The sequence below is a fragment of the Mycetomoellerius zeteki genome, unplaced genomic scaffold (assembly GCF_001594055.1).
Source record: "Mycetomoellerius zeteki isolate Tzet28-1 unplaced genomic scaffold, Tzet1.0 scaffold182, whole genome shotgun sequence".
Lineage (NCBI taxonomy): Eukaryota > Metazoa > Arthropoda > Insecta > Hymenoptera > Formicidae > Mycetomoellerius > Mycetomoellerius zeteki.
Window position 1 is genome coordinate 1,034,949 of NW_017256778.1, and position 14,838 is coordinate 1,049,786.

At 32.5% G+C, this 14,838-nt stretch overlaps 1 protein-coding gene across 1 annotated transcript in view; it reads left to right on the forward strand.

Annotated features, from left to right (window-relative positions):
- Positions 1-2,930: 2,930 nt before the first annotated feature.
- Cht7 (chitinase 7) overlaps positions 2,931-14,838 on the forward strand; it is a 28,099-nt gene continuing 16,191 nt past the window's right edge. The window contains exon 1 of the mRNA XM_018446521.1: positions 2,931-3,200. Coding sequence (XP_018302023.1) covers positions 3,198-3,200 — 3 coding nt within the window. The 5' untranslated portion in view covers positions 2,931-3,197. The remainder of the gene's footprint in view (positions 3,201-14,838) is intronic.

The window sequence follows — 14,838 nt, forward strand, 5'->3', positions numbered from 1 at the left end:
CATACACAGACGAGGTATTAAAATTCTTACTGGCATAAAACAGCGAAGATGGTCGGTAAAAAGGTGAAAAAAGGAAATGAAAAGCGGGTATGACCCGCAGAGGAAGAATCGCAAGGCTCACTTTCGCCTCTTAAACGAGCGAGATCTAAGAATCAACAAACGGCATATCTCCACGACAGCGACATGAATTAGGATCCCTCTTCCTAGGAGTCGTTACGTGCGATTAATTTGCAAAATGATTTAACATAGGAAGACAGCATTCGTTACAATCGCAAGAATTATAGTGTATGTAATTAAGAATGTATTATATACACGTACTTTGACACAAAGCAAAAAAAAATATGAAAAAATATATAATATTAATATTTATACGCGAAAAATATAAATTTTCAATTTCAGTAATTTTTTTGCAGAGACTATGTATCTAATACATCCTTAATTATGTTTCATATTTGATTGAAACGTGTTTCAACATGAATGATTATAAGTATTAAATCTTGAGAAAAGACTTGAAGCAAAAGCATTAAGTATGCTTTAAGATTTTGAAATTTGTGATCAATTATTATGAATTATGTTGTACAGAATGACAAGAAAACATAAATACGGTATTAAAATGTTTAAAATGAATCGTTCATTAGCAAAGCATGCACGCATCTGTGTAGCGTCTTCGAAATTGGCATTCAGAAGAAATGTACTTATTTTGAAAGTGATTTGCAACTGATTTCTTTTCTCAGCGAAAGTTTAAAAACTTCAGTCTTAATTAGACTGGATTTTTCGGATAGATAATTAGAACGATACGATTAAAGCAGATTAGTAATCAAGAACTTACACGGAAATTCATTAAGAATAGGTTTCTTCCTTATATGATGCATTTGCTTATATTGTAATTTAAAAGTCTTATTATATGTTACATTATGAACTAAATAATTTATTAATAATAGATCTTTATTTTATAAAAAAAAAATAATAAAATGCACAGAAAAGGATAAAGATAAGGTAAATAATCGGATAATTTATAAAACTGATTGAGAGAAGATTTTCGTCATACGTTTAAAATGGTCTGACGTTTTGAATCTATCGCTAGAAATCTCCTTATCGCAGTAAGTCAATCTGAACCACTTTTAGATTATTTACGCTGATAAATAATGTTGCTGGCTGCACCATCTGAATTACCTATCGCATCATGCGCGACCGATATAGAATAATCACACGATCACCGTCGACAATTTACTGGAACATTTCCCCAATTATATTGCAAGTGTTGCAACATAAATAACCGATCGATTACGTCTATACCAGTCGTATTATGCAGTCGTTTTGCTTTACATTAAAGCATTCGTGTCATACAGTGACAAAGTTCATCGACTTTTTAAGTTTATATTATTTAATTTTTATTTAATTTTTTGTTCCGCTTTCTTAACGATTGATATCGCGTTTTAAATAATCGCGGAAATGTCACATGTTTTTCTATATACAGTCAGTGCAAAAAGTACTCGTATAGAGAAAATATTTTTAAAAAAAACTTTATTTTTAAAAAGTAAATATTATCCAGCGAGAAATGAGTCATCAAATTGATGTCGAATTAATATTGATAAGATGATTTCAACACCGATTTGACGTCGATTCGACGTTTAATTGACGATCATTCCTTGTTGGGTAATTAACAATTTATTCATAAAGAATAAAATAGACTGTATATTTCTTAAAATTATACCAAAAAGATGTGTATTAATTATAAAAAATATATTTGAAAAATAAGCGAAAATTAAAAATTGCATATTGTTTGGATGCTCAAAAAGTATTCGTACAGTCGAGAAATTTAGCTTCTAAAATCAGAAATACATACGAAGCTCGCTTGTTTATGTTAGAATAAAATGTATTCATTGTATAAAATTGTTAATTAATGTTTATTTTCTACAAATAAGATTTTTTTTATAATAAATTTCCTTGTACGAATATTTTTTGCTCTTACTGTATTTATCAGAATTTTTAAATATAATTATGTTAATATATATTTATGTAATATAAAGGAGAAATGGATTTATATAATTAATGCTGATGTATAGCTGTCATGTACTTGTCTTAATTAACAATTGCGCAATTACGCAAAAGTTTTATTTATACGATGCCATCTTTATGTTCTTTTTATGATGAGCATTTTATCATTCGAAAACGCGTGGTTTGAAAAATTGTGCCGATTATTATGATTGACATTATGCGAGACACATTCACACATAATTAAAAATAGTTTTAAAATTCTTATATTAAAATTATTACTAATTTTTGCCATCAAATATAGCCAAGTAAATATTTTTAGAAATATTCGTAAATATTTACAAATCTACGAATTATTTGGAAAAATTCATACAGTCTAGCTTCGATTGTATTATAAATTAAAGTCGTAATTTCTCATATGATTGCCAAAAAAGACGGCAATATAAATGGACAGCAAGAATGGTTAGGACAGTAAATATGACCGATATACTATATAATTATCCCCCCGGCGAAGTCCAGTGCTTTTGCCAACGCCGATCTTTCACGTTATCTCGCACGATCGATTTAGCTATAACGTGTACTAACATTTACTATTCGCGAAATGAAAGGCGGCTTTAATTGCCATCGTTGTCACACCAAAAGGGTTAATACGTGTCAACGTTTTCGTCGTAGACGTTATCATCGCTTTTGTCATAGCCGTGATATCTTTATCGTCGTCGCCGCCGTCTAGAGGTGTGCTGCGAAATTGTACAGAGAGTGCAAGGAAGAGAGAGTGTACTCTCCGTTCAAGAAGAGGGAGGTTGGTAAAAAGAGAGAAGGGGGAGGGAGAAAGAGAAAGAGAGACTAGGAGAGCAATATGTCTAGAGAGAGGGAAAATGAAAAAGAGTAAGTGATCGAGAGAGAGAGAGAGAGAGAGAATGACAGCAGGTTTGTTCGCCACACCAGTCAGTGTTTCCCGAACTGCTGTCAGTGACAGTTCTCCGATCATGCGGCGGCGGATCCTCGATCATTGATCCATATCAATAATCGAGATCCTTTTTTTCTCACTTTCTGATCTGCCGGCAATACTCGCGTTGTTGAATTTTCTTTCCGTTTATATTGTTTTTCCATTAATAAGACGTTGCCCGAAGGATCTTTCCTCGCAAGGTGCTACGAGCCACGGACCGATATTGTTGTTGTTGTTTTGAATAATTGGAGCAATTATGGTGAGTTTAATTTTGTTACATTGATTGTTATTGAATGTTATATATAAATATATGTACATTTCCATTTTCATTTTTATATTATGGCGTCTTTTATATAATATAATCCGGGTTAGGAAACGTAAAATTATCATTGTTATATTTCTTTTATAATTATTAAATTATGAACAGAAAGTTACTAACCGTAATCGATAAAATCTATTAGATTTAACACAATTATTTACAAAACGATGTAATTAAATTGATTATGTTAATTTTTGATAGATCTTTTTGTCAATTAGAGACAGTAATTTTCTAAGCCAATCTTATTTATACACCGATTTACGTGCATTAAATAAGAGATAGTTTCACGGTAGTTTGACAATTTACCTCGATCACACAGATCTGTCAGAAATCTTCGACAGAGAAAGAGAGAGATTGTCCAAATGATTTGCTCCAATTTCGTGATATACCACGTTCGGTAGAAAGCCATTAAAATCATACTGTCGCGAACGAAGAGATATTTGTAATTGGATGTTCCGTGTTTGATGTATTTTTCTTTTCCACGCAGCTACGTTTCCGAACAGTCTTTTTGCACGACGGAGTTATTACATCACGCGTGAATTTATGTGAGACCACCATGGAACCGGTCCCGAAAAAAGTTCGTTACGAGCGTAAAATTAAGACGGTCGAGTGAGATCGCGAATCGCTAGCCTGTGTCATTTATTAGGGCGTCGATTTAGTAGATCGATTGTGCGTTCACTATAATAAATATTTAAATATATATTTAAATCATCGGCGATATTTTCGCCTGCTCTAAATCTAAATAACGAATGTGAAATCGGTGAATGTTTAAATCAGTGAAAATTGTTAATTTACCGAATTACTCGTTGTGGATAAAATAATGAATAAAATTTGTATTGATGATTGCAATACTTCCCTTGTTATAAATAATATAAATTTCCTGCTTTATAATTATACATTTATCAGCTACAATTTGTCTATAACTTTAAATAAATAACAAAGTTATCTAACAACAATAATTAATTAATTAATTAACATAAGAATGTAAAAGAAATAATAAATAAAAATATTGAAAACGCGCTGCGTTGGACATTGGTGCCTAAGGTGATGATTAATTATTAGATATAATTGGAAATAGTTCGAACGTATTACATATAAACATCGCTACTTAATCTTTTAAGTGGATCGCGTCATTCACATAAAAATCTATCCACCATAATAATAACGATATAAGTATAGCGGTGTAGTAATAATTCTGCGACAGGTATCTGTGTGTTCGTATTGTACACACATATACACACACCATCAGGACTTTCGGTGGAGAACCAAGAATTCTCCGACTTTCTGTCCTTCCGGGTTTACCTGCGAGTCCTCTCACTTTCGTCGTGCGACGACCTCGTCAATGTATTTTTTTTTTTTATGTAATAATATAAATCCTTGCAAACAGCATCGAAATCACCGCATGATGGCGTGACGCGTGTAGGCGGACCTCTTCGCTATGGATAATATATGCGAACGAATGCATAAAAAATGAATATATATACCTCATCACAATTTCGTTCATTTTACGTACCGTTGTATTAAACAGGATGCACCTGTTCGCGCGTTGCGAAAGTGCAAATCTGCGAGAGTCGTAATTGAATCATTTGGAGAACTTTTTCGCTGTTCGCTTTTCATCATTTTCAATCTCAAATGAATATCGAATTAAATTCCTTTCATTGCTTCGAGCTAAGTTAAACGACTTACCTGATTAAGTCATATTAATGTTAGTATGTGTATAAAGCTTCGCGTATTTTTACAATTAAGACTTTAAAATATCGTTTTGCAATTATTGGAGCTAGAGATTTGTCGTACACATTGCAACTTTCTATTTCATCCTGCCACGCCCCGAGGTATCGAGTTAAACGTCATCGCGAGTAACATATGATGTTAACGATAAATGAAATTGCTGCGGAAACTTGTAAACTATGTAAACAATTCTTCTAGAAACATGTTAGTTTTATTTACAAGATTGCAACAAAGTGGTTATTGAATATTAGTCATGGTTTATTCCTATTATTTATTCTTAATAATACGAGAGGAATATCTTATATACGATTTGAAATTCGCTCGTACCTTCGTCGCGATCACGGGATGCAATGGATTGCGCTGAATTATTAATGAGCAATCGCTAATCGTGACCAACCGGTATAACAGTAAGGAAAGAATAAGGAACAGACTTTTTTTCTGTTATATCCGTCGGTGAAACTTCTGAGAATCAAGTTTTACAACATTTTGCCATCGCAACACTTTGACATTCACTCCTTCGTTGTTACGGCGATGTCCTGCTTATATTCTGAAATCGTTGCGGATATATGCGAGATACAGGTAGATTTCTTCAGTAGAATGGAATTTAAGAATCTAGTGGAAAGCTCTCTTGTAAGATATAGTCACGGTAATATTGTATTATTATCAATCTTATTAAACGCTCGTGTTTTTTATTTATCTCGGGCATGTAGACACGACTCTAAGTAACATTTATATACTTACTTATCGAACATTGAACTGACTCTTAAACGACACGAAGTAATGTTGCTCACCTCGCAGCAAGCACTATTTTAAATACAAGGCGTTTTGTTGCGCGCTGCAGGCACTTCGCGTATATGCGCGGTATCGGTATGCAGATCTGAGAGATAGCAGATTCGGCGAAATCCCTCCAGAAAATTATTTCGCTACATAACAGCCGGGAATGCGGGAAACCTAGTATGCGCGAAGTCGCCGGCGGTATAAAATATAATTTAATTCCGACATAAGAACCAAGCAACACAAGTTTCGTACCGTCAACGACTCGACGAGTGAATGTACACGCAGGTACCAGACTTTGGGGTGGACTTTGATGGAAATTCGATTGGATTCTACCGGCTTTCTATCGCAATTCTTTTCCGCGGGGTTACGGAGCTGCATCGTGCGACATTTATCTCAAATTATTGGTGTCGGATCTAAACAGATGCTTGAAACGACATCGATCAAGAAGAAAGTAACGATAATGACGACGATGTAATTACGTGTATGAAATAGTTCTTCAGTTATATTTATATTTTAGAAGAAGATTGTGAAAATGAGTGCTTAACATGTCAATGTGCAATCGACAAAGCTGTAAATATTCTCAAAAATTCTTGCATCTCGAGATAAACGCAATGCTTTAATCCTTTATTAAAGAAAAACTATCTTCTACACCTCCAATTATTATTAAATCAGGAATATTTGCTTGATTTTTTTATGTAAACGATCCCATGGGGTATTTTTACACCCATACAAAACAATATTTTGCAATTCACATTTTTTGTCGCTCGAATGTGAAAATATCCCAGATGACTATTCATGAATCAATATTCAAGAATCTCGTTATTCAAGTGTTATTAAAATAAGAGTGACTATTGCAAAAATATGCGTGACAATTTTTTACTTTTTAAATTTTTTCTTCAGTGGATAAAGTCTATGCTGCAAACACGCGTGCAGAGTTTGAGATCTTTTCCGCCGGAAGTGAGGTGAGAGGACAAGCATAGACATTATCTCGAAAATATAAAGTTGCATTGAATGTTAGCGCGAGGACATGAAAAAAGGAAGTGTATTCAGGCCACCCACGTTAGTATACGACTTACTGTATTTTCTGCACACTCGTTTTTCACCAGTGAAAATTTCATAAGCGCCAGTGCGCATAACAGATAAAATCCGTTGGAAGTGAAAGGACGATGTATGGAACCGAACTGATATTGGAAAAACGAAGAAAAAAATTCTAGAAAAGATTATAAAAAATAAGAAACGAGAGAACACAAAGAGGAAAGAAAGTGACATTTCAAGACATTGAAATGTATTAGTTGTGGGAAGAAATATTTATGTAGGTGCAAAGAATATTTTCTCTTAAATTATCGAAACAGAAGTTAAGATTTTATTATTTAATTTAAATTTCTAGCCGGGAATGATTTGTTATTAAATAGAAAATACGAGAAATGGTAGCTTTATTGCAGAATAAAAGATGTAACGTCCACTTGCTTCACTAAAATTAGGAAAATGAGAGGCCTTCGTGATAATAACGGAATTATAATGACAAGTAGAACAATAATATCTACGATGAGAGAAAAGGTATAAAACGGAGTGGAAACGGCGGTTCAATTACGCAGCTCGCAACGTTCAACTCTGCTGCTTTCCAACGTAACCTACATACGCTTATATCTCTGCCTAAAGAAAACGAAATCTTAATTGTAATCTTCTTATTAACATACGTAAAGTGTCTAAGAAGAAAATCTATGCGGATTGATTAATTAAAAGTTTATTTGTAAAAATGTTTTGAGATCTGTTTTACCAAAATTAAACAAAATACTAAAAATCAAATTAAACAGCGAAATATATAGATTATTTTAATCTAACTATCAGATAATTTAGAAAATGATGGAATAAAATTAGAATTAATGAGTTACAAATTAAGCACTAAAGAACTATTGCAAATGGTCGCTTGCATATACAGTATGCACCAAAAAAATGCGACTCTCTTTTAATCACTATTATGTTTGCTGAGTGTGACACAGTAACGCAGTGATTGCAATTAAAGGAAATCATATCGAATAAATATTTGGTAGAAGGACAAAATATTTGTGTTATAATCAAATTTGGCCCCGTCCACTTACTTTATTTAACTAAATCGACAACTGAAATGTTAGTTGTGAGAGTCGAATTTTTTTTTGCGCATACTATAATTATATGCAGCTGTGAAAATTTAATTTTGTTAACAGCAAGTCATCGCAATTCTTATGATTGACGTCGAGTAGGAAAAGAGGTAGGAAGTCGATAAGCTGTCTTCCACAGATCAGCAATATGTCCCGTAGCAGGAAACCAGTGGAAGTTTCATAAGCGCGCGACAACCGCGGGGACCACCGAAAGCCCCTCCGGCGGAAGTCAGGTGAAAACGGTTTGCAAACGTGCGTAGCCTGGAAATGAATCGATACGCACGCATCGAGAAGTGCGTATAGACGGGCCGACGCAGCGCTGGGTTGCAACTTTAAAACAAATTGGTTCCGCTTTCAAACTAGCTAATTAATTATAAGGAATAAAATAACGACGAAGTAGTTTCATAAGTCGGAAGTACTTGATGCTCTTGCATCTTTATATTCGGTTTAAAATTTATGGTTCTACATCGCCTTATAACTATGCTACTGAATTAGCTACTGAATAAACGGATTATTGAATGTCTAATAATTGGTTCTGTCAAAGGTTGAATATATAAATGCACAATAATTGGTTCTGTGAAGAATTATATTTATATAATAGATGTAGTTTTTATGAAAAGTTTTCGTTTTGAGTCTCGGCATATTGGCGAAAGTTTCGATCCCATCACTACGACACACGCGGTGAATTGACCATCGAGTTCCGACAAGAGTGGATTTTTTGCTCGGTACCGGATTGTTTCCAGGTTAAAAAGCGTCAGGACGCAACGTGTTTAACAGGTTGTCCTTACATAAGTCCTAGCACACGGTGTATTGTGTAGATTACCGCCGGAGTGATTCCGAAATTAGAATCCTCGAGATAGCAAAGCTATTTAGATCGTAATGTCCAAAAATGGCGAAGGGAATTGGCAATGGAGAATGTTTAGAATACTTTAGGAACGTAGGGAACAGAGATATTTTTAAAAAGTAGTAGTTGTGTCCGAAGGGGATAGCAACTGATAGCAACTTTGTTTTAGTATCGGAAATATTGCCAATTGTTAAACACCAATTGCGAAACAAGAAATCATCAGAATATTCACCAACACGATATGTGAATTCTTATCCATGTAAAGATAACAATTGGTTTTAGTCGATAAAAACACGAAGAATTTATTTAATTATTTAATCGAAAATTATTTAATTCGCACGTCGACGTTTTCTAAATTGATCTATGAAAAAGAAGAAATTGAGTATATTCGAATGAATTTTCTTACGAAAGTACCATACGTAGATTGATATCTCATACGTCATTCAAGGTTAATTAACTTGGAAAGTGAAATTCGTCGCTACGTGCTGTTTTTTTAGGTTGCTCAATGTACCGCGCCTTTTCAGGCGTTGTTTTCTTCATTATTCTCACAGCATCGCGTGAACCTTGCACATGGAGAATAACGAATATTATACGCCATTTACAAAGATCTATTTATGGTAAAAATGTTTACCAGAAAACCTTGTTGGAAAATACTTAATATTAAACTCAGTCATTTTATTACGTTTTTCGCAATTTTACAAATAAGGAAATCTAAATCTTATGCAAAATAACTATGTAAAAATTATATTATATATCATATGAAATAATTACAGCAAAACTAAAATGTTCTTCAATTTTGTCAATTTATATAATTTATATCGTCATTCCACCAATTTATTGCAAAGTATAATATACATGTCAGTTTAGTAATATGAAAATAAATGTATTAAACACATACAAAAATATTCTAGCTATGGTTATACTTATTCCAAATATTTGCCTTATTACAAGATATAAAATCCCAAAATTTGAAGACACTCCATATAAATGTTACACAAACACATGCATATTAGAACAAAGCGTACACTTTATTTATGGGAAAATGAAAATTGCCTGTTGTTTCGAGTCGCAAGACATAGAATTGCAATCATTCTGTGGGCAAATCATGAGATGAGAAAGGAAGATCGATCTTTAACTGATAAGTGAATAATTACGTTAATGCATTGTGAAGCAATGCATTCTTATTCTAATAAGGTGCAATAATGAGCCACGAGCGAGCAATTAGAGAAGTTCCGCAAACAGAATGAAAAAGCAGCGAAATCACATGCAAAATATTATAGATGCAAACATTGCATCGTTAAGCAAAATGTAATTGCGACGAAGATGTGCAAAAAATCCAAACAATAATTCATTTAACGTTGCTATTTTTAATCGAATTAATTATCATTTCACTTTAACTCAAAAAGATCAGTTAAACAAGAAAGAAATTACTTCAGATGTAAGTATTAATGAATAATAATCTCCTAACGTGATATTATTTGTTATATATAAACTTTATTACATTAATTTATTAATAATCATTCACATAAATTGAATAAAAACTTGATAAGTGCAACTACATTTGCAATGCTATATTTTTTATACACGCAAGTTGGAAATAATTTATAATTCATAATTTGTTGGATTAGTAAAAGGAGAAAATAATTTTATTCTGATTCTGTGTGTCCTATCTCGGAAATATTTGAAATTTAAAAGAATATACATTTATTATATAATCGATAAATTCAATAACTACTCTATTTTATTATAAAAAAATTTGATTAGAAATAACACTTAAATGCTTTGGGATTTTAGCACAACAGCGGAATACCGTTTAATTGGAAAGTTTCTGGGAGAAAAAACGGAGAATAAATTGTTGAATCGTGAGAAATGTTAAGAATATAGATTGTACTTTGGGAAAGTTCGGCGTAACCACTGAACGTACGAACTAACGGAAATGATTAGAAGAATAATAGATAGTTTCTTTTTTTTCCGTCGCACTTTCACCTGAACTCCGGGTTAAACGTTAATTGGCTGTTAATGAGTGCGATTTCCTCCGTATAAAAAATTTAACGCGTGCTCGTAATTTATATTGTTACGCCGGTTGACAGACATGGCATTATCGACTGTATTACGCCGATGCGATTGCACGGTGATTCTCGCGTTCTAATTACACGATAGGGTGAACAGTAAACCAGAGGCTGAAGAAATCGTGTAAAAAAAACGGACGATCGTGCATTAATGCGAATATAATAAAAACTCAAAACATTACGGCGTATATTTACATGGTGTAGCTATAAAAGACGTCAATATGTATCTTACATAAGATGTTTATAATCATTGTAATTCGATAACAGCTCTATTCTGTTTAATCGTATAATTCAACATAAATTATTTATCTTGTTGTATTATGTACATTTGTTATTTCTTGTAATATTCAATCTTTGTTTATCCCAGGAATAAAATTTGAATAAATTTTAATGACAAAAAATTCTGTGGCTATTTTTTGTAGTTATTAACTGAACTTAAAAAATTTACTTGACGTAATATGTATAATGTAAAGAACATGCAATATAATTGTATGACAGAAGTGGATAGCAGGTGATAATTCTTAACAAAGTTAATGCAAAGATAATAAACAGTTTTATTTGTCACGGGTCAAACTTTCACTTGTTTTTAGGTTAAACGCTAATTATTAGCTAATAAATTTGCAGTCCCATTTTATAATTTAAAAAATTGCACTGTACATAAAAAAAAATTTAAATTTAAGTGAAAGTAAGAGGAATCGACGGATACTGAGATTATCACTAATTAAGCGTGAACTGGTTTGCAGTTCAAATTCCAAATGTGTAAATTAGATAGCTGTGACCTCATTAGAGTTCCACTTAATTAAGTTACAAATAAAATAATTATTTCATCGCGAGTAAGATGTTTTCACGCATAACAAAATATTCTATTTGTCTAAAAATGATAATAGATTTAGTCGTATTAAATAGAATTTGTAATGGTAATATTATAACAAAGAATTACTAGGATTGCTAAATAAAATATAATATCTAGCCTTTTGATCGTAATACTTTTATAAGTTTCTAAATTTTACAATAAGTAGAACAACGAGAGAAATCACGATTTAATCAAGAAAAAATATATAATTTTATGCAAAAATGCAAACAACTTACCTAGATTATTAACATAAAATATTGTTATCTCTAAGAAAATTAATTTTTTATTTACACATTGTTTAGATTTTTCTCCAGCCACAATCAGTTTAATGAATCATAAATAAATAAAGAAAGAGCAAATACGGTCGAGGTTAAATCTTTTTGATACTGAATAATATTTTTATTTTTATTGGACTTTTCTTTACTTATTTGATTTATTTATATAACAGTCTAGATTACAGTTTAATGAATACCATCAGTCTTCTAAATTGTCTTTTAAACTCTTATTATATACATTTTTTTTACAATTTTTACAAAAGAGTACATACTTTGTGTCAAACACCAGGCAATTTTATATAATGAACAAGGACTCTAACAAGCTATGAAACTATAAGATATAAAATTACAAAAGATATGAGATACATGCTTGTCAACCTCAATATGACTTTACAAATGCGTAGAAACGTTGAGATATATATATATATAATATAAAAAAACATAATAATTAGTCGTAGCTATAAACCGCACTGACATTGCACGCCGAAATGAAAATTGAAGGTGAGTGTTCTAAGGTCGCAGTGAACAAGAAGAATAAGAGTATCATTAGGGTACGCTTCTCGTGTACGGCACTTCTAATAATTATTACATCAGCGTGCAGCGCGCAAATTACCGTTAATGCAACGGGTATGTATACGCCGTAGTAGCGGGAGAGCCTCGCCTTTCAAGTTTTCATAATCGGCCTGACGCGACGAGAATTATTGCTCGACGCGATTGTAAAACACCATGAACGGCTCGATGTTCTGTCATCCTAACAAATCAGGCGACGATTTACATTTAATTGTCGCAGACCTTCGCCGTTCTCTTCGCGATCAGACCCTGATATTATTGCCGCCGACACGCAAGATTTATTTTTTAGTCGTCGCGTTTTCGCAGATGCGAAACGGTGCCATTGATATATCGATGAAACATCGTATGAAGATATTACGTATGTATAAGGATGTCGGCAAGTCTGCATAAAATTCTGTGATTTGCATGTTTACATGGATCGTAATATGCAGAGCAAGGGCAGACAATCCTTCGTAAGGAAGAATACGTAATGCAATAACGTATAATTTTGTTTTTCTTTCCTATATAATCCTTGGAAAGATTAGAGAAAAACGCTGTCTTATCCAGAGCAATCTATAACCCGAGGGGGTAACCACTAACTGAAATATTGTCCCACAGATTATATGATTTCATATGATTTCATTTGAATTACAAATAATTTTTTTCACTGCATATAAAGTTATTTGGTAAAATATACGATTTTATTTAATATTATACAATTATTTTTCCTAGTTACATATATAATTATCGGATTATACATAGATATTTCATATGAATTTTATGATTTCGAAGGATTCTGTCTCACGATTACATTAAGTGGTTACCCCCTCGCTATAACCACTGGATGTTCTTTTAAATACTGTGAGAAATGGTGGTTGCTTTAATAGAACACTAATAATTATAAAATTGTTGAATATTAGATACTATTAAAAAAATTTCTGTCGAATTAAATAAGCAACGTTTACATTTCAATTTAATACTGAGGAGACTTTTCCTCTATTTTCATTGAAGTTAGATTAATCCTTTTCTTATAATATAATATTATTCAATTAAAATTAATTATAAATGATATAGTCTGTCGCAATGTTCTTCTAAGAAAATACTAGTTTCAAAAATTGGCATATAAAACAATATTTAAATAATATGTGATGATTCTGAAACGGCGCGTGTTCACGCCGTTTCAGAGGAATAATTTTGCATGACTTTGAATTCCATTATGAGTTAGATATGCAGTCGCTGCCTAGAAAGTCTGACAGACTAGCGCTAAATCTCTGCAACAAAAAATTATTTACAACTGGTAAGAAGAAACGCGTTGGTTGAAAATCGTGTTTTGGCTTTACGCATCGAATGAATATAAGCTTTCGCTCGATTCCTGCCTCTATACAACAGTAACTGTGTCATCTCTGCAGACCTACATTCTATAAGATAAATAGATTAAAGTGCAATGCATTTATTTGAAGATATTTCAATACTTGTTATTGATAAATTATTTGTTTATTTATGTATGATATAAATAGCGACATCTCTAATATTGTTTCACATTACGAAAATAATTTTAATTTTGTAATACAATGTATACAAATTCTCTCTCTCTCTCTCTCTCTCTCTCTCTCTCTCTCTCTCTCTCTCTTCTTTGTATATTATTTAAATAATTAGTTTCTTACGTACAATTATCTTATAATTCACAAAAAGACACACATTAATAACTAAGCTTATTCGATTCTTCCGGAAAAAAACAATAAATAGCGATTTTACTGCACGAGTAAATTTTTCACTGAGATTTTTGCTTTGATCAGTTAAACAGGTTATTCAGGAGAAATTAATATAATTATTCATAAGAATTTAGTATTAAATAGAGGTAGGGAAAAGCGAAAATGGAAGAAAAAAAAGAAGAGAAAGAAAGTGAAATATGCAATTATCTTTGTTAATGAAAGTACGCATAATGATAAGGCTGTCATCTCTTCCATTTCATCTTTTTAGCATACCTTCTACATTTCAATAACTTCTGAATCTCTAATTTTAATCTTCAGTCGATTGCAAAAACCACAATAACGATATAGTGTAACGAGGTTGGAAAATATCGGGGGCGGACACGATGAAAAAGAATGGAGAACGCGAAGAGGAAAAAGGAGCGCAAGGCTCTCGAGAGCCGTACAAAGGAGGTAGAACGCGGTGAAACGCGTGAAGAATGGAAGTCGCGAAGCACATGACGGAAATCTATACGATACGACGCAGTCTCGACGAGAGTAATTCGATGTGGAATGCACTTTGGGACTTAGGAATTCGATGGCAAGCGGTAACGCTTGAAAATTGAAAATGATCAAGAAATACGAAGGATATATGAA